At 41.4% G+C, this 19,260-nt stretch overlaps 2 protein-coding genes across 2 annotated transcripts in view; both read left to right on the top strand.

Annotated features, from left to right (window-relative positions):
* The window catches only part of LOC109480003 (vigilin-like), a 28,115-nt gene extending 18,510 nt beyond the window's left edge, over nt 1-9,605 (top strand). The window contains exons 14-23 of the mRNA XM_019782110.1: nt 535-666; nt 1,158-1,376; nt 1,920-2,141; nt 2,852-3,070; nt 3,633-3,771; nt 4,724-4,881; nt 5,388-5,627; nt 6,090-6,314; nt 6,966-7,184; nt 8,130-9,605. Of these exons, the coding sequence (XP_019637669.1) occupies nt 535-666; nt 1,158-1,376; nt 1,920-2,141; nt 2,852-3,070; nt 3,633-3,771; nt 4,724-4,881; nt 5,388-5,627; nt 6,090-6,314; nt 6,966-7,184; nt 8,130-8,363 (2,007 nt within the window). The 3' untranslated portion in view covers nt 8,364-9,605. The remainder of the gene's footprint in view (nt 1-534; nt 667-1,157; nt 1,377-1,919; nt 2,142-2,851; nt 3,071-3,632; nt 3,772-4,723; nt 4,882-5,387; nt 5,628-6,089; nt 6,315-6,965; nt 7,185-8,129) is intronic.
* A 3,072-nt stretch (nt 9,606-12,677) lies between these two features.
* LOC109479721 (galactose-3-O-sulfotransferase 3-like) lies at nt 12,678-17,122 on the top strand. Its single transcript, XM_019781710.1, has 4 exons — nt 12,678-12,764; nt 13,002-13,126; nt 13,623-14,316; nt 17,117-17,122. Exons 2-4 carry the CDS (start codon nt 13,071-13,073, stop codon nt 17,120-17,122), a joined length of 756 nt encoding a protein of 251 aa, XP_019637269.1. The 5' UTR covers nt 12,678-12,764; nt 13,002-13,070.
* Nucleotides 17,123-19,260: the final 2,138 nt, after the last annotated feature.

Here is a 19,260-nt window from a genome sequence, read left to right as displayed (position 1 = left end):
TCCTCTTTGGTCATTTGTCCCTGTCCATTCTCTGGAGGTGGCCGTACCATCTTAGTCTGTTGTATCTTACTTTGTCTTGAATGTTGTGGACTCCAAGCCAAGTTTGCATCTTTTTGAACTGCATTGTATAGAAAGTAATTATTGTTTCAATGTGGTGGAGTTTTTTTACTCCCTGTAATGCCTGTATTTCCATATTTCTTGTAGTTTACGTAACTACAGACAATGATTTCGTACAGAAAGTAATTCAGTGTAGTAGGTTTTTTTTGTTTCAATAGTGATTGTATTTGAATCAATTGCATGTTTATGTCTTAGTTAAGTTAAAGGTCATAGGACCACAGACTGCAAGTTTTCTGATCATAATTGTTGAAATGTTCCAGTTTTTTTTCAATTTATTAAAGAAAATTTAATGGAAAGGTATAAAGTAAACTTGAGCATTTTTAGCATTTGTTTCCATAGTGGATTAGTGTAGTTTTGCATTCATGTAGTAAAAACAATGTTAACCCTTTTTCAAATGTTCAAATTTCGCCCCTGTAGATCCGTGAAGAGACCAATACCCGGATTGATCTCCCCACGGAGAGCAGCGACTCGGATGTCATCTCCATCATCGGCAGGAAGAAGGACTGTGAGGACGCCCGCGACAGGATCCAGGCCATACAAAACGAACTGGTCAGTCTGGCTTAAACATACACAAGCCTGACTGGAAAGACATAACAGCAAGTTTCATTGTTGTAGATACAAGCATTGCTGCTAGTTGAGTGACCTGTTATTATCTCATCAGATTCTGTACTATTTCTTTTCAGATTTCTAAAATGATCAAACAAATAATGTCCACCTATTTGCTTGTGGACAAAAATTTCATCGAGTTACTGAGAAAAAATTGCTTTTGGAAATTTTATAGCCTTACCAGCGGTCATTAAAAAAAGGCTAGGGTCAGCGGGTTTATGTTAAGATCAGTCGGGAAACAGGCCATACAGAATGAACTGGTTAGTCTGGCAGTCTCTTTTGGTTGGTTGTTCATCCATATAAGATACAAGATGGCTTTATTGGCATTCGCTGTTGACAATGGAAGAGGATTAAGAAATTAACTAAATCACATTCACAGTTTAAATACCTCAACATAAAAGGTAATTCTAATGTCTTCCCCTTTCCACACCCAGGCCAATGTCACGTCCGTTGACATCAACATCCCAGCCAAGTTTCACAACTCCATCATCGGTGCCAAAGGTCGCCTCATCCGCTCCATCATGGAGGACTGCGGCGGGGTCATCATCCGCTTCCCCGACGAAGGCTCGGGCTCCGACAAGGTGACCATCCGCGGGCCCAAGGAGGATGTGGAGAAGGCCAAGCAGCAGCTGCTGGAGCTGTCCAATGAGCGGGTAAGTTGTTGCTTATATGTTTAAACATAACATAATTGTACTATGTTACGAACAATTGTCCCAAGTGAGGTGTCATTAGCATGTCAGCAGAACACATAGTTTAAGGTCTTTTTTGGGTATTTAAGGATGATATACCTTCGTTCTGTACTTTTGAAATGTTGTGTTGGGAAAGATACTGATGTATGCAGTGGTCAAAGTTCTGTGGCAGGATTGACCAAAGATCCAACAGAAACCGTTGTTGTGCCTGTGTCATTGATGTTTTACAATGTATATAGTATGTAGTATGTATTGTGTGATACAGTACGACTTACCGGTAAAAAGATTAGTAAGCTATGTGACAGACTGTACCAACTTGGTGCTTCAGTTGTGTCTTTTTAGTTACAGTGAGCTGAGTTGTGTCTTCAAAGTACACAAATGTCAAATCTTGAGAAATATTTAATAAATATCTTAATATGTATCTAAAATGCTTAAGAGAAGAAAGAAAGAGAGTAGAATGTAGTCTATACTGTAGTCCTGTAAAACTTACAAGCTATTTCCTGGCAGGCTCAGTCTGGACACACCTCAGAAGTACGTGCCAAACCCGAGCACCACAAGTTCCTGATCGGACGTGGAGGCTCCAACATCCGCAAGGTCCGAGACAACACGGGTGCCCGCATCATCTTCCCAACCGCCAAGGACGACGATCAGGAGCTCATCACCATCATGGGAACCAAGGAGGCCGTGGCCGCCGCCCGCGCCGAGCTGGAAAATCTTATCAAGGACCTGGTATGTCGGACCTTCAAGTTTTAAGTTTATTAATTTCACCAGGGCATACCTCAGATCCATTGATCTGTTTTTCAGGTATCCCTGGGCACATACATTAAAACATACATTCATGAAAATTACACGTTGAACACTACACAATATACAAATAATGTTACAAACATGTACATGTACAAGGCAGTCACAGTATAGGCACATTCATTTTCCAGGTTAGGTCCTACAGTCTGCAGTTCTCTAGCTACAGTCTGTTTTTAAATGCTGACCTTGTGTGTACAATGTAGCTTGTTTTGTCCGGTGGTTAGCCACCCAGCCTTTGGAACAAGAGGTTGGGAGTTTGAATCCTTGCTGTTGTTGCTCACCTGGCATGCATGCTACTGGAAAGGGTCGCAGTCCTTAGCATGGGATGTTAAACCGTGGTTCACTGTTAAGCTTGTTGAAAAGAGCTACCGTAGGGGAATGTTCCCGGTACAATGAACCTGTAAATACTTAAGAAAGCATCTGTCTTTCTGTCATGACCAGTGGAAGAACAGCTATGAAGTGAGCTAAAACTGGATCACAAGGACAGAAGTATATATCTTTTGCAACTTGATACATGTTATCGATCAGTTTACTTGTACAGGATTTCAAAAGGTGTTGTAGATTCAAATGTGTACATAGCAAGAAGTTATACTTTAGTCATGCAGAAGTTGACGATTTTTGCTACACGCCTGCAGGACAAGATAGTTGAAGGCGATGTGAGCGTTGACCCCAAGTTCCACCGTCACTTTGTGGCCCGCCGCGGCGCCGTGCTGCGAGAGATCGCCGACGACTTCGGCGGCGTGCAAGTCAGCTTCCCCCGCAGCGGGGTGAAGAGTGACAAGGTGGTGCTGAAGGGAGCCAAGGACTGTGTGGAGGGGGCCAAGAACAGGATCATGGAAATTGTGGCTGATCTGGTATGTTTCATGATGCTTACGTCTAGATATGTTCATCAATTTGCCTGTGATGAGCATGTTTTCCTTTGGAATTCATTTTGCTCAATCACCATGTGCAGCAGACAGTAGTAAGTTCGTCATACATTAATTCTATGTCATTGATTGTCGTAGAATTATCGTACTTAACGGGACAGGACTGTCGTTCGAAAAGCCATTCCTCTTCCAAAGCATTTGAAGTCAACTGAGCCCTTGTTCGGTCTGATGAAGCTTCTTTCTCATCCTCTAACACATGCAGTTGTTATGTGTCCAGTGTTTTGAAAGGATGTGCTTAATCTTACAGGAATCCCAGGTAAAACAGTAGGTCAAGAGGAAGGGTTAAAACTACCTCACCCTGCCCCTTAATTAGATTAATAGTAATCTAGGGTGCAAGGTTAAAAGAAAAAAGTGCCGAGCATTAGCCATCAATAGTTGACTTATTTTCTTTACAGGAATCGCAGGTGACCAGTGGGATCATCAGCTGATTCCACCCTTCGATGGAAATTTCGGCCCTTAAATCATCAATATTTCACTAATTTTTTTACAGGAATCGCAGGTGACCATCGAGTGTGTGATTGCCCAGAAGCACCACCGCACCGTGATGGGACCCAAGGGCTCCCGTGTCCAGGCCGTCACGTCAGAGTTTGACGTTGGCATCAAGTTCCCCGACAGAAGGACTGAAGAACGTAAGAGTCCCTTTATTTCTTTATCTATCCAGGTGCTGCCATGCTGTGCGCCTATGAAGCGTTTGTTACGTGGAACAATGGTTATAACTACTATACAGATACAGAGACATAAACAGATATTCACACTTTCACACTTTCTAAATACGTTTTAAGAGAGACCTTTTGATTTGAGAAGTCAACACACAACCATCACAAATAGATTATGAAAAACTCAAACTTTTCTCCAACTCACACTTTGACTGAATCACTCAGTCTTCCTCAGCTATCTGACCCAAATGCTGTACATGTGGACACGTGATTTTTCCCACGTGTGATGTCAGCAAAGGGTCAAAGGTTGTCTGAAGTCGATATTGCCCCCCGTCCCGGTTGAGCGATGGTTGAAGTGCCCTGATGTATATGGCCTCTTTTATGCCTCTCTTGAAGTAATCCTGTTTGGTATCCAAGATTCTGACCCCATCCAGATCCACTGTGTGTCCCGGTGATTCTATGTGGATGTGTTGTGACACCTCAGATGCAACAGAACTGGTTCATCTATGTTCTAGAAACCTGGTTTTTAGTGAGCGCTCAGTTTCCCCGATATAAGTTTCCCGACAGGGGCCTCTGTTAGTGTTTCCCTGGCAACTTATGTGGTAGATAACCCCACATTTGTCTTCCTTGGGAGTTTTGTCCTTGCCACAAGGAGCTCTCTTAACATACGATGAGGTCTGAAACAGGTACTCACAGGTCAGACAACCTTTGACCCTTTGCTGACGTCACACGTGGGAAAAATCACGTGTCCACAGCATTTGGGTCAGATAGCTGAGGAAGACTGAGTGATTCTGTCGAAAATTTCTGGTGAGTCAAATTTTGAGTTGGAGAAAAGTTATTTACCAACTCATATGAACTTTCATGCTGATCACAAATAGATGTTGTTAAAACAAATGTTTTACTTACATAATCACTTATTCCCCAGCCTCCAGCCCAACAAGTCCTAATGGTACAGGTGAAGAGGCGGTCGTCAATGGGGACGCAGCAAGCCAGGAGAGTGGCGAAGGCGAACCCAAGAAGAGCGACATTATCCTCATCACGGGCAACAAGGACCGCTGTGAGCAAGCCAAGGCGGCTTTGCTGGTTAGTCTGGCCTTTAAAATTTTATTTAAAAAAAAAGCTTCTATGCTCTCATCAAGTCCCTAGATAGCAATCTTTCTACAGATATATGTGGGTCACCTTTTATGTTATAGGGCATGTATGATGCTATTCACACATTGATTTTCAAGTTTGATACCCTCTTGTCTGGTGCAGAATTGTTGTATGTAATCATAACATATTGCCTTGACTTTGACTGTATTAGGATCACAACTTAGCTTGACATCTCAGCTTAGCTGAGAATAATTCTTCTTGTGGTCCTATTTGTCAACGATAGATGTATTGTAGCATAGCTTTTGTTATTTTTGTTTCATCAACTGTTGAGGAACTGTTGAAGTAATGATTCTTCACGCAAAGGTTAATTTCATGTAAAAGCTACTGTGTAGCAAAGGTTTCATTTCATGTAAAACCACATCATGCATTATATGGGCATGAACATGCAAATGAAGATGATTTATTCATTTGTTGTATTTTTCTCCCCTCCTCTCCAGGCCCTTGTGCCCATTACTGAGGAAGTTGAGGTGCCATTTGACTACCACCGCTTCATCATCGGACAGAAGGGGCGTGACATCCGCAAACTGATGGAGGAGAACGACGTGAACATCACCATCCCGCCCGCCAACCTGGAGTCCAACTTCATCAAGATCACCGGCCCACCCACCAACGTGGAGAGGGCCAAGGGAGCCGTGGCCGCTCGCGTGGAGGAACTGGACAAGGAGAAGGAAGACAGGGTGGGTGCACTTGTTGGTGGTTTGATGAAGGGGGAGATTGCATGTATTCTTAAATGTGTCAGTGAAGGTTAGACATCCAGGTAATAAGGTACGCCAAGAAAATGTTACTCACGCAACTGGATATGATTTTGGAAACGGTCAGCATATCCAGTTTTGTTGCTTGAGTAATTTTTTTGTTCTATGTATTTTAATGAGGCATACTGTTAACAGTTTGTAATTGTGTGCTGCTGTTTTCTGAGATTCTAAAGCCGTTTCTTTTAAAAATTATGACTTTTTAAATAAGATGCAGTGTAAATTAGCTATAAATTATAATTCAGACTTTTGATTGTCTGCCACAACATGAACCTTAGTTAATTAATATGTACATTCAAAGTGAATCAAAGAAGTTGGCAATTTTCTTTGGCTTGCCTGAAGGCCGTACATGTGTATTAACATTTTTGTGCACTTTGCCAACAACTGTAGATGCTGCGCAACTTCCAACTCGTGGTGATAGTTGACCCCAAGTACCACCCCAAGATCATCGGCCGCAAGGGCGCGGTCATCAGCAAGATCCGCCAGGACCACGATGTGAACATCCAGTTCCCCGACAAGGGGAAGGAGGAGGAGGAGAACAAGATCGTGGTCACGGGGTACGAGAAGAACGCTGAGGCCGCCAAGGTGGACATCCTCAAGATCGTCAGTGAACTGGTGGGTTGGAATTGTTTATTGTTTAAAAGAACTCTGTTTCATTATTGTTATTGTATCATTTTGCCCATGTTTGAATTATTTTGATAATAATTCCTTATGTATGTATGCCTTATTTCAATTCAATTATGTTACGTTTTGGTTAGTATAGAGGAGGAGGGCTTAGCATAAGCTAAATAAGCTTTTTTTCCCTCCTCCTGCACCTGTTTTATTCATTATTAATTTATTAATAATCAGAATATGTATAATTTTTTTATTGCTGCTGTGCAAATAATAAACAAACAAACAAATAAACTCCATTAGTGACAGTATATAATATGTATAAGACTTCACTACTCTTCCTGGAGTCTTGTGTGTGTTACGTATAATATTATGTTATAATTTATTACCACTAAGAATTATGACATACACAATAGGGGTTGAGTACACAATACTGTCCACAAATTACTTTATGTTCTGTATCAGTGACAGGCTGAGTAAAAGTGGGTTGAAATTACTGTATGTTCGATATTTAGGCTGAATAATAGTTCTAATTGGGAACTATCTCAATCTTGTCCCTAGGGGCCGGCCTCTGTTATGCTTCCCCTTGGGAGTCCATGTCAGTTTTAATTGTGTTTTAAATGTTTTTTTTTTCTGCTAATTTTCCGCCCGCAGGAGGACATGGTGAGCGAGGATGTGTGGATCGACAGCCGTGTCCACCCCCGCCTGATTGGTGGCCGCGGCCGCGCCATCCGTAAGGTCATGGACGACTACAAGGTGGACATTCGCTTCCCCACCCCGACCGCGGACGACCTGAACATCGTGACCATCACGGGCCTGCCTGAACATGTCGAGGATTGCAAGGATTACCTGCTCAACCTGGAGGAGGAATATGTAAGTTTGAACCACCAGAAAAGTTTCTCTTTTTTAATACCACCAGCATATGCAGGTTAGTTCAGGTAAAATTGTTGCTGTGCAGGTATTTCTGACGTCTACCTGCACCTAACCTGCACTGGTCCATGTACTGGGTGTATGCAGGGTAGTGCAGGTAAAATTGGGGCTGTGTCGGTATTTGTGATGTCTACTTGCACCTAACCTGTACTGGTGTATGTACTGGATTGCAACTATTACCTGCTCAACCTGGAGGAGAAATATGTAAGTGTAAACTACCCAGAAAACAGAGGGTTTTTTTTTTCAAGGCTCAAAGTACCACTTGTATGTTTGGGTTAGTGCAGGTAAAATTGAAGCTGTTTCAGATATTTCTGATGTCTACCTGCACATAACCTGCTAAAGTCTAGCTGTATGTCGATTTTTATTTGCTGCATTGACTGTTAACACCTATGAAGTGTAAAAGAAATATTGGCAATGGTTTCTGAACAGTTTTTAGTATGATCCATACTTCCTAAATTCTAAGTGGTGCAGGTGAAATTTGTCTGCTAGGTACTTTCAATGTTACCCTGAATTAGTGCAGATATGCAGAAAAAAAGTTTCAACCCCTGACTTTTGTGATGAGAGTTTTTGAAAGGGTAGGATTTCATTTTGAAAAGTTATTTTTTCTATTTATTAGAATTCAGCACAAGTACAAACATACCAGTGGAAGGGAGGACAAAACATGTGTATGGACACCTTTACAAGTTGTCCTCCCAAACACAACAATATAAATACAGTGCAATACAAATTACAAAGTCGAACAATTGTTGACATGAAATACAAATTCCTACAATAACATACAATAGTCATAAAAATACAATACAATACACTGCCATAAAAATATCATTCATTGTATACAATTGTTATGCACCCAAGATGTTTACTTACCTCCTTTTTGTTTACAAACAGATGCAAGACATCGTGGATCAGGAGGCCATGTCACAGTACATGAAGCCCTCGCGTACCGAGGAGGCGTCCAACAACCGCCCGGCCCACTCCAAGGGGTTCGTGGTGCGGGACGCCCCGTGGAGCGCCGCCCCTCCCGACAGCACCGACACCACCGAGTTCCCCACCCTGGGGAACACGGCCAGCACCGCCCCTCCCGTGCAGGGCGGGGCTGTGCGTTGGGGACCACGCCGCTAAGCTCCCAAATCAGTGTAGACCCCCCCTCCCCTCCCCCCTCTCAGCAACTGCAGCGTACTACGCCTCTGTCACTGTTGACTACATCTTAGGCTTGTGTAATGGGGAGTTACGAGGATTGTCGTGTTACAAGTGAGCATGTCTGTTTTCTGTTTGCGTCGCAAATATCTCGCCAAGCCATGTCCGATGTACGCTTACGTGAGAAATGGAGCATCTGAAGAGCCAAAATTTGTTGTTTTTCTAAGTGTTTACAGTCCCCATTTTCACATTCCTAAGCTGTTGTCTGTTGCTCGGATACTTCTGACCCTAAACGACACCCTCGCATCTTGCAGCTGCTTTGACGTCATGTTTACCAGATATTATTGACTTGTGTGCCTTGAACTAAAACACCATAGAGTGTAACCCATGATTCTTAACAGTATACATGTGCAAAGTACGAAAATAAAAAGGGATGGACTTTACAGTAGATAAGCGACAATCAGGAATGGGACAACGTATGTTGATTTGTATGGACATTTCTGCAATAACACTAGCAAGAACCTGTCATACACATCCTTGGCTTCTTGGTGTAAAAAGCAGGAAAAGTGTATGATTGTCACAAATATTGTAGTTAACTCTAGTACTAGTAGGCAAAAAAAATGTTCTTTTTCAAGTATGAGCAAATGTCTGATGATTATTCGTGTGTTCATGAGAGACTGATCAGACTAGCAATTGTTCCACTTTGTCATGTATGAATGATGTTTTTTTCTTCTTTCTTTCATAATTCTTTCATTAATTCCTTTCCTTTCATGGTGCTGCCTTGAATGAAAGTGCATGAGTGGCAAAATGACTGTCCTATGATGTAAAAGTAACTATAGCTCTTTGCCAACTGAACAACAGTAATTTTTCCTTTCGTGTCTTTACTACTATGCTACTGTTACCATTTTTTCATCAAGTCTAGGAAAAAAAGTGGAAATAATAGAAAATCTAAGGGAAAAGTATAAAAAAAGAACTAATTCCGTAATGGAAAAATATGGATAATATCAACAAACTTCCAATAGTATTATGGAGATGTTAAGTTATAGGGTACAAATTCTGTATTTTGCCTGAGCCACTACTTTACGAGGACGTAGTAGTTAGGCACCCTAGGCCCTAGGGAAACGTGTAAAGGGTCATGTTTGCTGCAACTTGGCAGACATGCCTGATGAAAAGTGCTTCTCACACAGAGGAAGCCTGAAGAAATAAAACTAGATACTACGATGACAATTCTGACGTCTTTTTTTTCTTTCTTGTACTGAGGCCACACCAATTTAATTTCTTGGTTAACGGATTTTTCTAGAAAAAAAATGGAGCGGGCGGGCGAAAAAATAAAAACAGGCCTAGGCATCCTATCATGGCCCAAAATGGTACGATAGGAGCCATGAAGTCAACACACCAGGCTGGTTCAAAATCTAAACAATGAATTTTGAACTTTTAATGATACCATTGCATTGAAAGATGGAATAACTCTAACAACTAGGATGAAAAAGGACTGTTTTCAACTGTTCAGGGCAAAATATGAGCATTTTGCAGTTGATTCTGAATTTTTATTTTTATTTGCAAATCAGAAAAAAATGAAGCGGGCGAATCCGTTAACCATGAAATTAGATTGGTGTGGCCTGATAGGTCTATTTTGAAGACCTCACTATCATATGCTTGAGGAATATGTCAGAGGATATCCTTGCATTTCATTTAACAACTGATGTACATGTAGTTCACCAGGGCAAGTTCAATTATATTAATATGGAAATGAAAGATATGTGAAATAATGACACCATGCATTGTGCAGGTGTTTGAACTAGACGGCCTTTACTAATCTACAAGCAGATCTTTCGGACAGTATCCAATTGGCCAGTATGTAACAATTTCCCACCGAAGGGTGTTAAATGTCATTTAATTGCTGTAGTGCTTCAATTTTTATCAAAATACGGTAAAGACCTAATCTCCAAGCAGATCTTTCGGTGGGGGAAGACAGTATCCAACTAGAGAAGTAACATTTGCAAAGCAAATGCATAATGTTTACCTTCGGACATGGTCTGCCCTGTTAATTTTTATTCAAACACATTCACACACATGTGCTACAAGTATATGGTGTCAGACAAGAGTAGAGCAGACCATGAAATTGCAACATTATGTATCCCAACACCAGTCACCATGGTGGCAGACGTCAACAAATCATGTCATTGGCCAGGTCAGAGGCTAGTGTTTGGAACAGAAGAGGAAGAAACTAAGTAAAAACAGTATGTTTTCCTTCGGTAACAATAATTAACCAGTCTGTAACAATTTCCCACCGAAGGAAAATTTCATACAGTTGGATACTGTCTTCCCCACCGAAAGATCTGCTTGGACATTAGGTCTTTACCGTATCTTGATAAAAAATCGAAGCCATGCCGCACTTCACTGAGAAATGTGACTTAGGAATGATCCTTCCAAAAAGAGGTGAGCGGTAGTGCCACTGTTGTACAGTATAGCCTATTCCTATCTCGTACTGTAGTTTGAAGTGGCCAGACAACAAGCCCTTGTCTTTATCCCGTATCTTTATTCCATATTTGCTGCGTAAGCTTTTAGCATGTTTTCTTCTACATGGTAGGCACATGCTCAGCACTAGACCTTCAGAAGAACAGGTTTTGCCTGCACTCTGACGTCAATGAATATGTAATCATTTCCGGTGCACACCTTTCGATGAGGCCATGTTGATTTGATTATATGGATGACATCCGCGCGCGCATGAATTTTCGACCGTTTCCCCCCCAAAAAAGTTTTCAACCATATTGTAAATCGTACAAAACAGTTGCAAAATGAGCCAATATATACAGTAAGTTGCACAAAAAATATTGGAAAACGATACCAATGTCGTAGAATGCCAAAATCAAACGAAAAAGACGAAAATCTAAAAAAATGAATTTGAACAGTAGATTATTCGCCACACCATACCCTGTGTCATTTATTCAACCTTCATGACAATGTTGATTTCATTTTGAAAGCACATTTTTTTTTTGCCAAAATTTTTTTTATTCGCACGCTCGCATCAGTTTTGGGTTTCCCAGAGGACGTCATCCATATAAGGCAACACCAAGTAAATTTCATGGATGACGTCCTTTGGAATCCCTAAATTTAATGCGAGAGGGCGAAAAAAAAACAAGATGCCTAGATTAGAAATATACTAAGAGACGACAAATGTTAGGAAACAAATTGAATGAGGTGACACAGATTAACAAGCAAGAAGTCTTTTATTCATCATCAAAACAGCAATAAATCAGGTGGAACAGCAGTTGTCATCCTGTCCTGTTTCCTTTCTTTAATCACATCTTCCCTTACCCTACTGTTGTAACTCTTTGGTCATAGTTACAGGAAGCGGAATTTCTTGGTTTTTTTTTCTAGGAACAGGCCAAAATCAATGCGCGCGCGGACGTCATCCATAAAATTTACTTGGTGTGGCCTAATCAAATCAACATGGCCTGATACTTATTCAGACGTCACTCCCTATACTTAGTGCCTCTCTCAACTTAGCCCACCCCTAATTACCGTCCAATGCGTCATACGTCCCGCGGCTAGAGGTCACCGAAGAAACTTGTTCAACCGGCTTTAGACCTCGTCTCACCATTAAAAATGGCGGTCACACCAAGAGTCAAAGTACTCTGGTCGGTGTTCCTAGGTCTGAGTTCCCTGGTCTTACTCATAAACTTCTCAGAAACGATTTGGAGTAAACTGGACAAGGCGACGTACATATCTCTACCTTCTCGGCAACAACAAGACCAGAATTTAAGGTGAATGGCTCATTTGTGAACACACCATTACATCTATTAGTAACAGCACAGTTACGTAGTGTAGCCTATCCCTAGTTTATTCTGCTGTCGTCTGATTATCATATTTCGTATATCACACGTTACTATTAACTACTGTAGTAATCATGATCCGACCCACTTAACGCAAATGACGCCACATTATGCACTTTACTTCTTACAGGTAGCCCCTCCCTCCCATACCCTACTAACTGCCGTATCTTTGATATTGTGTTCAACTATATTCATCACACTGGAAGATTTGACCAATCTCATTAACGCTATACATGTAGGCATTGGTGCGCCAGCCACTTTCATTTTTATGTTCATGTTATAAAGGTCTTCATTCATTCATTCATTATATTTTATGTCATCTTTATGTTTACATTTGTATTATGTTTTATGAGCAGCGGATTCACATGAGCATTAAGCACAACAAGTGCTTCCGGATCTAATGCTCAAAAATCCATGTGAATAAAAAAAAATGATTACTAGTTACAGTGACGCAGTTTTAGGACAAGGCGGCCGACATCTTACGAGAGAAGAGAGTGTCTTGAGCAATGTCACCTGTACGGAACCTGTCACCAACTTTGTTTTTATCAAGGTATGGACCGCACTCCACATAAATATAAAAACTACACGCAGAATGGTGCTCCAAGAGAACAAAATACACCTGAAATTATTTTTCCATACGAATAGAGGGCATGATACTCAGCAAATGTTTACTTAAGGTTACTTTGCACCCTTAAAAGATGTCATGACGTTATATGTGTGCAAAATCCATCGTAACGTGTATTAGGTATTTACTGTATGGATGTTTTGGTTGGTGTGTACATTTTAGGTCCACAAGACTGCTTCATCCAGTACCGTAGTCGTGTTGCTGAGGTTTGCGTACGATCATCACCTGGTCATGTGTTATCCACACACATCGTGGGGGATCGCTGGGTTTAGGCTGACCTTCCCAAGGTAGCTGTCCCTAATGATTATAGCTATGGGAGTGAGTGAGTGAGTGAATGAGTGAGCAAGTGAGTGAGTGAGTGAATGCATGAGTGAGTGAATGAATGCATGCATGAGAGTGCGAGAATGAGTGGGTGGGTGGGTGAACGAGTGAGTGAGCGAGTGAATGAATTAGTGAATTAGTGAGTGAGTGAGTGAGTGAGTGAGTGAGTGAATAAAAGTGGGTGAGTGAGTGAATGAATGAATGAATGAGTGAATGCATGAGTGAGTGAATGAATGAGTGCATGAGTGAATGAATACGTGAGTGGGTGTGTGGGTGAACGAGTGAGTGAGTGAATACATGGGTGAGTGAATGAATGAGTGGATGCATGAGTGAGTGAATGAATGAGTGGGTGGGTGGGTGAATGAGTGAGTGCGTGCGTGTGTGTGTAAATTTCTAGTAAATTTCTATATACATGTATAGACCTATGGTACGTCTGATCAATTTAAACCTTTTCTCCTTTAGCTCGAAGATATACAAGTCCAACTGCAGTCGTTGGCAGCAAATTGGTGATCACTTCAACTTCTTAGTACATCACACAGTCTTCAACAAGACAGCGATGGACCGGGTCATGAAACCAGGCACCAGGTACATCGGCATCATGCGAGAACCCCAGAGCCACATACGCTCCTGGTTCTTCTACAACCGCCACCATCGCATCTACAAGAACCAGGGACATAAAAACCCGCTCGGGGAATATCTCGACAACCCCGAGCATTTCGAAGAGTTGGCAGGGAGACGGAAAAAACGACCGTATGTAGGGGATAGAAACAAGCAAGCTCACGAGTTGGGTTTTCCACCAGAACTACTCAACACAGAAGACACCGACACCATGGACACGGCAATCCGACAGCTCAACCAATCCTACACCTTCATCATCATCAGTGAATACTACGAAGAGTCCCTTGTGATGCTGAGACGGAAGCTGTGTTGGGATATGTATTACATACTGCACTCCAACAAGAAGATCCACGAGCAACACAACCCAAAGAAATACATCCCCTTCACGGACAAACAGTTGGAGAATCACAGAAGAATCAACACCATAGACTACAGAATGTACGACTTCTTCAACAGGACATTCTGGAAAACCGTCCAAGAGGAAGAGAAAAGAGGGTTTTGGGAAGAAGTGGCGTACTTCAAAGACTTAGTAGAAAGAGTTAACAGTTATTGCTTGACAAGTGATAAAAACAACACTGTGGAAGTTCCAATAAGTAAATGGCATAAACCTTTCTCAGTCGATGATACGTTTTGTAAAGATTTGAGTCAGACACCAAAAGTATTGGCCAGGAAGTTGTTTTATCAGATGATACGCCGTGATAAAATTTGGAAGAAATCTAATATAAATGAACAAGAAAACAGTTCCTTGATAGATTCTGAAACACAATCTAATGAGTTGCTTGAATAACTGTTTTCTTTTGTATCTATCTCATTGCCTGGATGTCTATGCTTCATCGACGTGTCTTCTATAAATGTTGCATAAGGCCACACCAATTTAATTTCTTGGTTAACGGATTCGCCCGCTTCATTTTTTTCTGATTTGCAAATAAAAATAAAAATTCAGAATCAACTGCAAAATGCTCATATTTTGGCCTGAACAGTTGAAAACAGTCCTTTTCTTCCTAGTTCTTCCTATTTCCATCTTTCAATGCAGTGGTATCATTAAAAGTTCAAAATTCATTGTTTAAATTTTGAACCAGCCTGGTGTGTTGACTTCATGGCTCCTATCGTACCGTTTTGGGCCATAATAGGATGCCTAGGCCTGTTTTTATTTTTTATTTTTTCGCCCGCCCGCTCCATTATTTTTCTAGAAAAATCCGTTAACCAAGAAATTGAATTGGTGTGGTCGTAATCATGAATACGAAGTTGCTGTCGTTATAACCCGAAATGGCGAAATCTTTTATCTTATGATTAGAATACTTATTACATGTATGTTTTCATAAGACGATTACCGTTGACCATGTCACATTGTACACGTCCACCATATATATAGTATTACCACGTACTACTGTGTAGTACTACAGTATGATAACAAATAAATGTTGGATTTTCTTTGCTAAGATTCCAATTATCAAAATCACAATATTATGCATGAATGTGTACTGGAAAGATTATGATTGATAGCGACAGAGAGGTAGGCACCATATACATAATTGACCTTCTATTATTATATATATATATACTAGTAGTCAAGTCAAGTCAATCTTTATTGCACAACAATTGTAACGGGTACAATGCATGGCAAACTCTTCAGTACTACATATCTAGCTAACATCTACTCTCACGTCTACAGTATTACCTACACGTTCTATGTATCGAAAATAACCTTATACTATTTCAAAAAGGTAATATAGTACATGTATATGTATGGAACATATTTATTATTTGTAAGCCGATTTTATCAAATGGTATCGGATGCCGTTGTGACTACGTACTGGTGTGTTTGTTGCCTCTTAACGAAACACATCCCCCCCCCCCAAAAAAAAGATCACGTCCTCCGAGGCTCTGGCCTGGCTCTAGACCTGGGGACTTAGCGATAATACGGAGCCAGCGATAACTCTGAAAGATGGCACCCAGGCTACCGAAGCTCCAGGACTCAAGAACTCAGTACATACGTGCAGTGCTATATCATACATTCCGAAAAAAAGCATGTGCCGGCAAATTCACAATACCAGCTATGTATTCCTATGCATGTTTAGTAGCATTTTTATTTTTGGCCGGAATTTTTTTTATTCGCCCGCGCGCACTAGTTTGGGGGTCTTCAGAGGATGTCATCCATAAAATCAAGTCGGTGTGGCCTAATATATACTTGGAGATGTAGTGACCCACCGCCCCCCCCGCCCCCCCCACACACATCGTAACTGCATGCTATTTATATGATTATCTTGAAAAATTGACTGGAAAATGTTTGAACATTAGGCGGGGTTGAATTAAGCGGCACACTTAACTAAGCTTTCACGAGGCCACACACGTACACACACGTGTTGTCATCAAATTGCATATAATTAGAGGATTTCAAGATCTGAACATCTTAGATTAACAGAATATTTCCAGACTTGCTGTTCAATCAAGGAGGAGAACCTTTGCTTGAACCTAAAGGCGGTTTACCGGTTATATGTAACACATTAGACAGTTGCACCACATTTTTCTTTGAAATTGCATTAGGCCACACCGACTTAATTTTATGGGTGACATCCGCGCGCGCATTGATTTCCGACTGTTCTACAAAAAAAAAGAGATATCACGTCCTCCGAGGCTCTGTCCTGGCTCTAGGCCTGGGTAGTCCATGGTAGTTAGCGACAATACGGAGCCGGTGGTAACTCTGGAGGACGGCACCCAGGCTACGGAAGCTCCAGGACTCAAGAATGTAGTACACACGTTCAGTGCTGATTCATAAATTCTGCATCAAGCCAGCATGTGCCGACTTGTCGTATATGTACTCCCGCAAATGCACAATATCAGCTTTGTATTCCTGTGGGTTAGTAACATTTATATTTTTGGCTGGAATTTTTTTTATTCGCCCGCGCGCACTATAGCTAGTTTGGGGGTCTTCAGAGGATGTCATCCATAAAATTAAGTCGGTGTGGCCTTATTGGAGAGTGTACGAACTCTTTGTGTTATACATATACTCTGTACGTAAGATGACGTTACCCACACATGTATTCCGCTTTGCTAGATCTTTAGTTTAGTACAGATTCTTTATTGACACAACAAAAAAGTACAGAGACTTTTGTATGGTCTTCTACAACTTAACTAAAGATCTAACAAAGCTACATACATGTGTGGATAACGTCATCTTACGTACAGAGTATATGTATGATGTAACAATAAAGGTTAACTATTCTCTAACATGTGGTCTCTAAGATCGAAACATTCTTAAAAGACCATACAAAAGTCACTGTACTTTTTTGTTTTGTCAATAAAGAATCTGTAATCTGTGTTCGCCACTTGTCCCACAGCCTTAGGCAACCAATTAGGCGACAAAAGACGTCATGATTGAGCCTTAATTAGACGTAAAAAATACGTCATGAAGAAAAGGTCAAAGCGATCAAGGGCGAGACATCAACTGAAAGATGGCGGTGGCAGCAGGAAAAATCAAAACGTTGTGGTCGGCGTTCCTGTGTCTGATCTTTCTGGTTCTGTACGTGAACTGGGCCGGACCGGTGTGGGACCAGCTGGACATGCCGATAGCGACACCGCTTCAGAAACAACCACGGAATTCAAGGTGATGTTGTGGGGGCGTAACGGTAGAGTGTTCGCCTCGGAACCAAGAGGCCCCGGGTTCGAACCCTTCCATACCACCGATCTTATGCTTAGGTCACATTTTCAAACTTGGGCCCGGCCGGGCTGTTTGTATGAACGAAAAATGAACAATTCATATCAAGAATATACAGAAATGCTTATAGTGCCCATGATTGTTATTAAGAACTTTTCCGTGTTTTGTTGTCTTTTATATCATATTTTTGGTTCCCAAAAGCTGCCCGGTCGGGCCCCGTGTGGGAATTGTGACCTCAGCTTTAACTCAAGTGAAAATGAGTATGTCTGTTGTCAGTGCATAAAAACAAGTTGGAACAAATTTTAGTGTGCCGTCGCCATGTATTGTGATAACCGTTGGAATAAAAAAAAAGGGTGATGTTGATTTGTTCCTTCGTTTTTGACCCTGTATGAATAGCAAAGAATAATAAATATATATATGGTTATCCCCCTCCCATCTCCATTATCTGACTTTCGCCATGTAAGGGGTTGGATAAGCCCCGGTGGCATTCGTAGTAAGTTTTCTTTGAACATAGGACGTTCATCGGGATTCGTGGCAGGATTTCTACCGATCATCGAAAAGGATAATATATAAATAACATGAATGAACTTTATTGCTCAACAATCGTACAAGGTACAATGTATGGCAGTAATACAACAATACTACAAAACTTAACTTACTACACTACTATCTAAACAGTATTTTAGTTACCATATGGTCATGTATTGATGATATGTTTTCGCTTATGGAATGAAGTGTACAGAAATTGGCCTACGTAAGCAGGTATGGTAGTTGGACATGATAATAATTCATGGAATGTATCATACCGTGTACCAGATTGGGTGAATTTTGTCTTAGTGGTAATAGTCTGTAAGAATGTATCTCTTTCTTTTCTATAGGTGGGACAAGTCATAACAAAGTGAAATTCATCTTCAATATTCTCATTACATGTGGGACACAGTCTCTGAGTGGCTGGTGTATCTTTTACGTCACGAGCCAGTCAATTAGTGTACGACGCATAGGCGACTGTACTAATTGTTATCAATTTGCTGCCTTAAACCTATGATGCTAAAGATGTAGCCATGCCCTCTCTAAAACAGTTAAGTACTAGAATGGAAGAAAAGGTGGCGAGGCACGGAAAAACAATTCATGGTGATCTCGTTCGTTGATTTTGGTTACAGTGATGCAGTGTTCGGGCGAAGTAGACGATTTCTGACAGCGACAGCAGAGAATCTGTCATCCCTCACGTCGGAACTCAGGACAATGCAGCGTAATGGGACAAGCCTGTCGTACAGAGACTCGTGTACAAAACCCGTCACCAACTTTGTTTTTATCAAGGTACGTACGGGCCAATTCACACACAGGCATGCAGATCGACTAGATATGCTTGTTGTGGGCGTATAAAAAGGCATATGTGACGTGGCCTGGGTTCATATAGGTCATAGCTATTATATCAATCATCTTCATTCACCCTCAATGACAGTTTGTGAGCTGTGAACGGAGGTAGCTGGTGCAAAGATAATGATTGGGCATTTCCCCGGTACCATAATCAGAAAACGGCCTATAGCTATGGGAAGCTTGAAAGATCGACGCATTAGGCTATAAATCCCGCAAAGACTTAGAAGATGTAGAAGTTAGAACTAGTTCTTTAGCTTCGTGGGGTCGTGTGGCGTAGCGGCAGAGTGCGCGACTCGGAACCTAGAGGTCCCGGGTTCAAGTCCTGACATGCCACCGATCTTGTGCCCTTGGAAAAGGCACTTGACACGACTTTCCTCACTTCGCTCAGGTGAAAATGAGCATTGTCCTGTCATGCATTTGTCCCCTGTGTTGGTGGCGGCATTAATATAA

The sequence above is a fragment of the Branchiostoma belcheri genome, unplaced genomic scaffold (assembly GCF_001625305.1).
Source record: "Branchiostoma belcheri isolate BF01 breed outbred unplaced genomic scaffold, Haploidv18h27 scaffold5, whole genome shotgun sequence".
NCBI classification, from domain to species: Eukaryota; Metazoa; Chordata; class Leptocardii; order Amphioxiformes; family Branchiostomatidae; genus Branchiostoma; species Branchiostoma belcheri.
Note: the sequence above shows the minus strand (reverse complement) of the source record. Positions and strands in the feature narration are given on the sequence as shown.

Coding starts and splice junctions, on each gene's coding strand:
- LOC109479721 (XM_019781710.1), top strand. CDS start 13,071: ATGTGTTATCCACACACATCGTGGGGGATCGCTGGGTTTAGGCTGACC. Junction 13,127..13,622: donor TTTAGGCTGACCTTCCCAAG/GTAGCTGTCCCT, acceptor TTTCTCCTTTAG/CTCGAAGATATACAAGTCCA.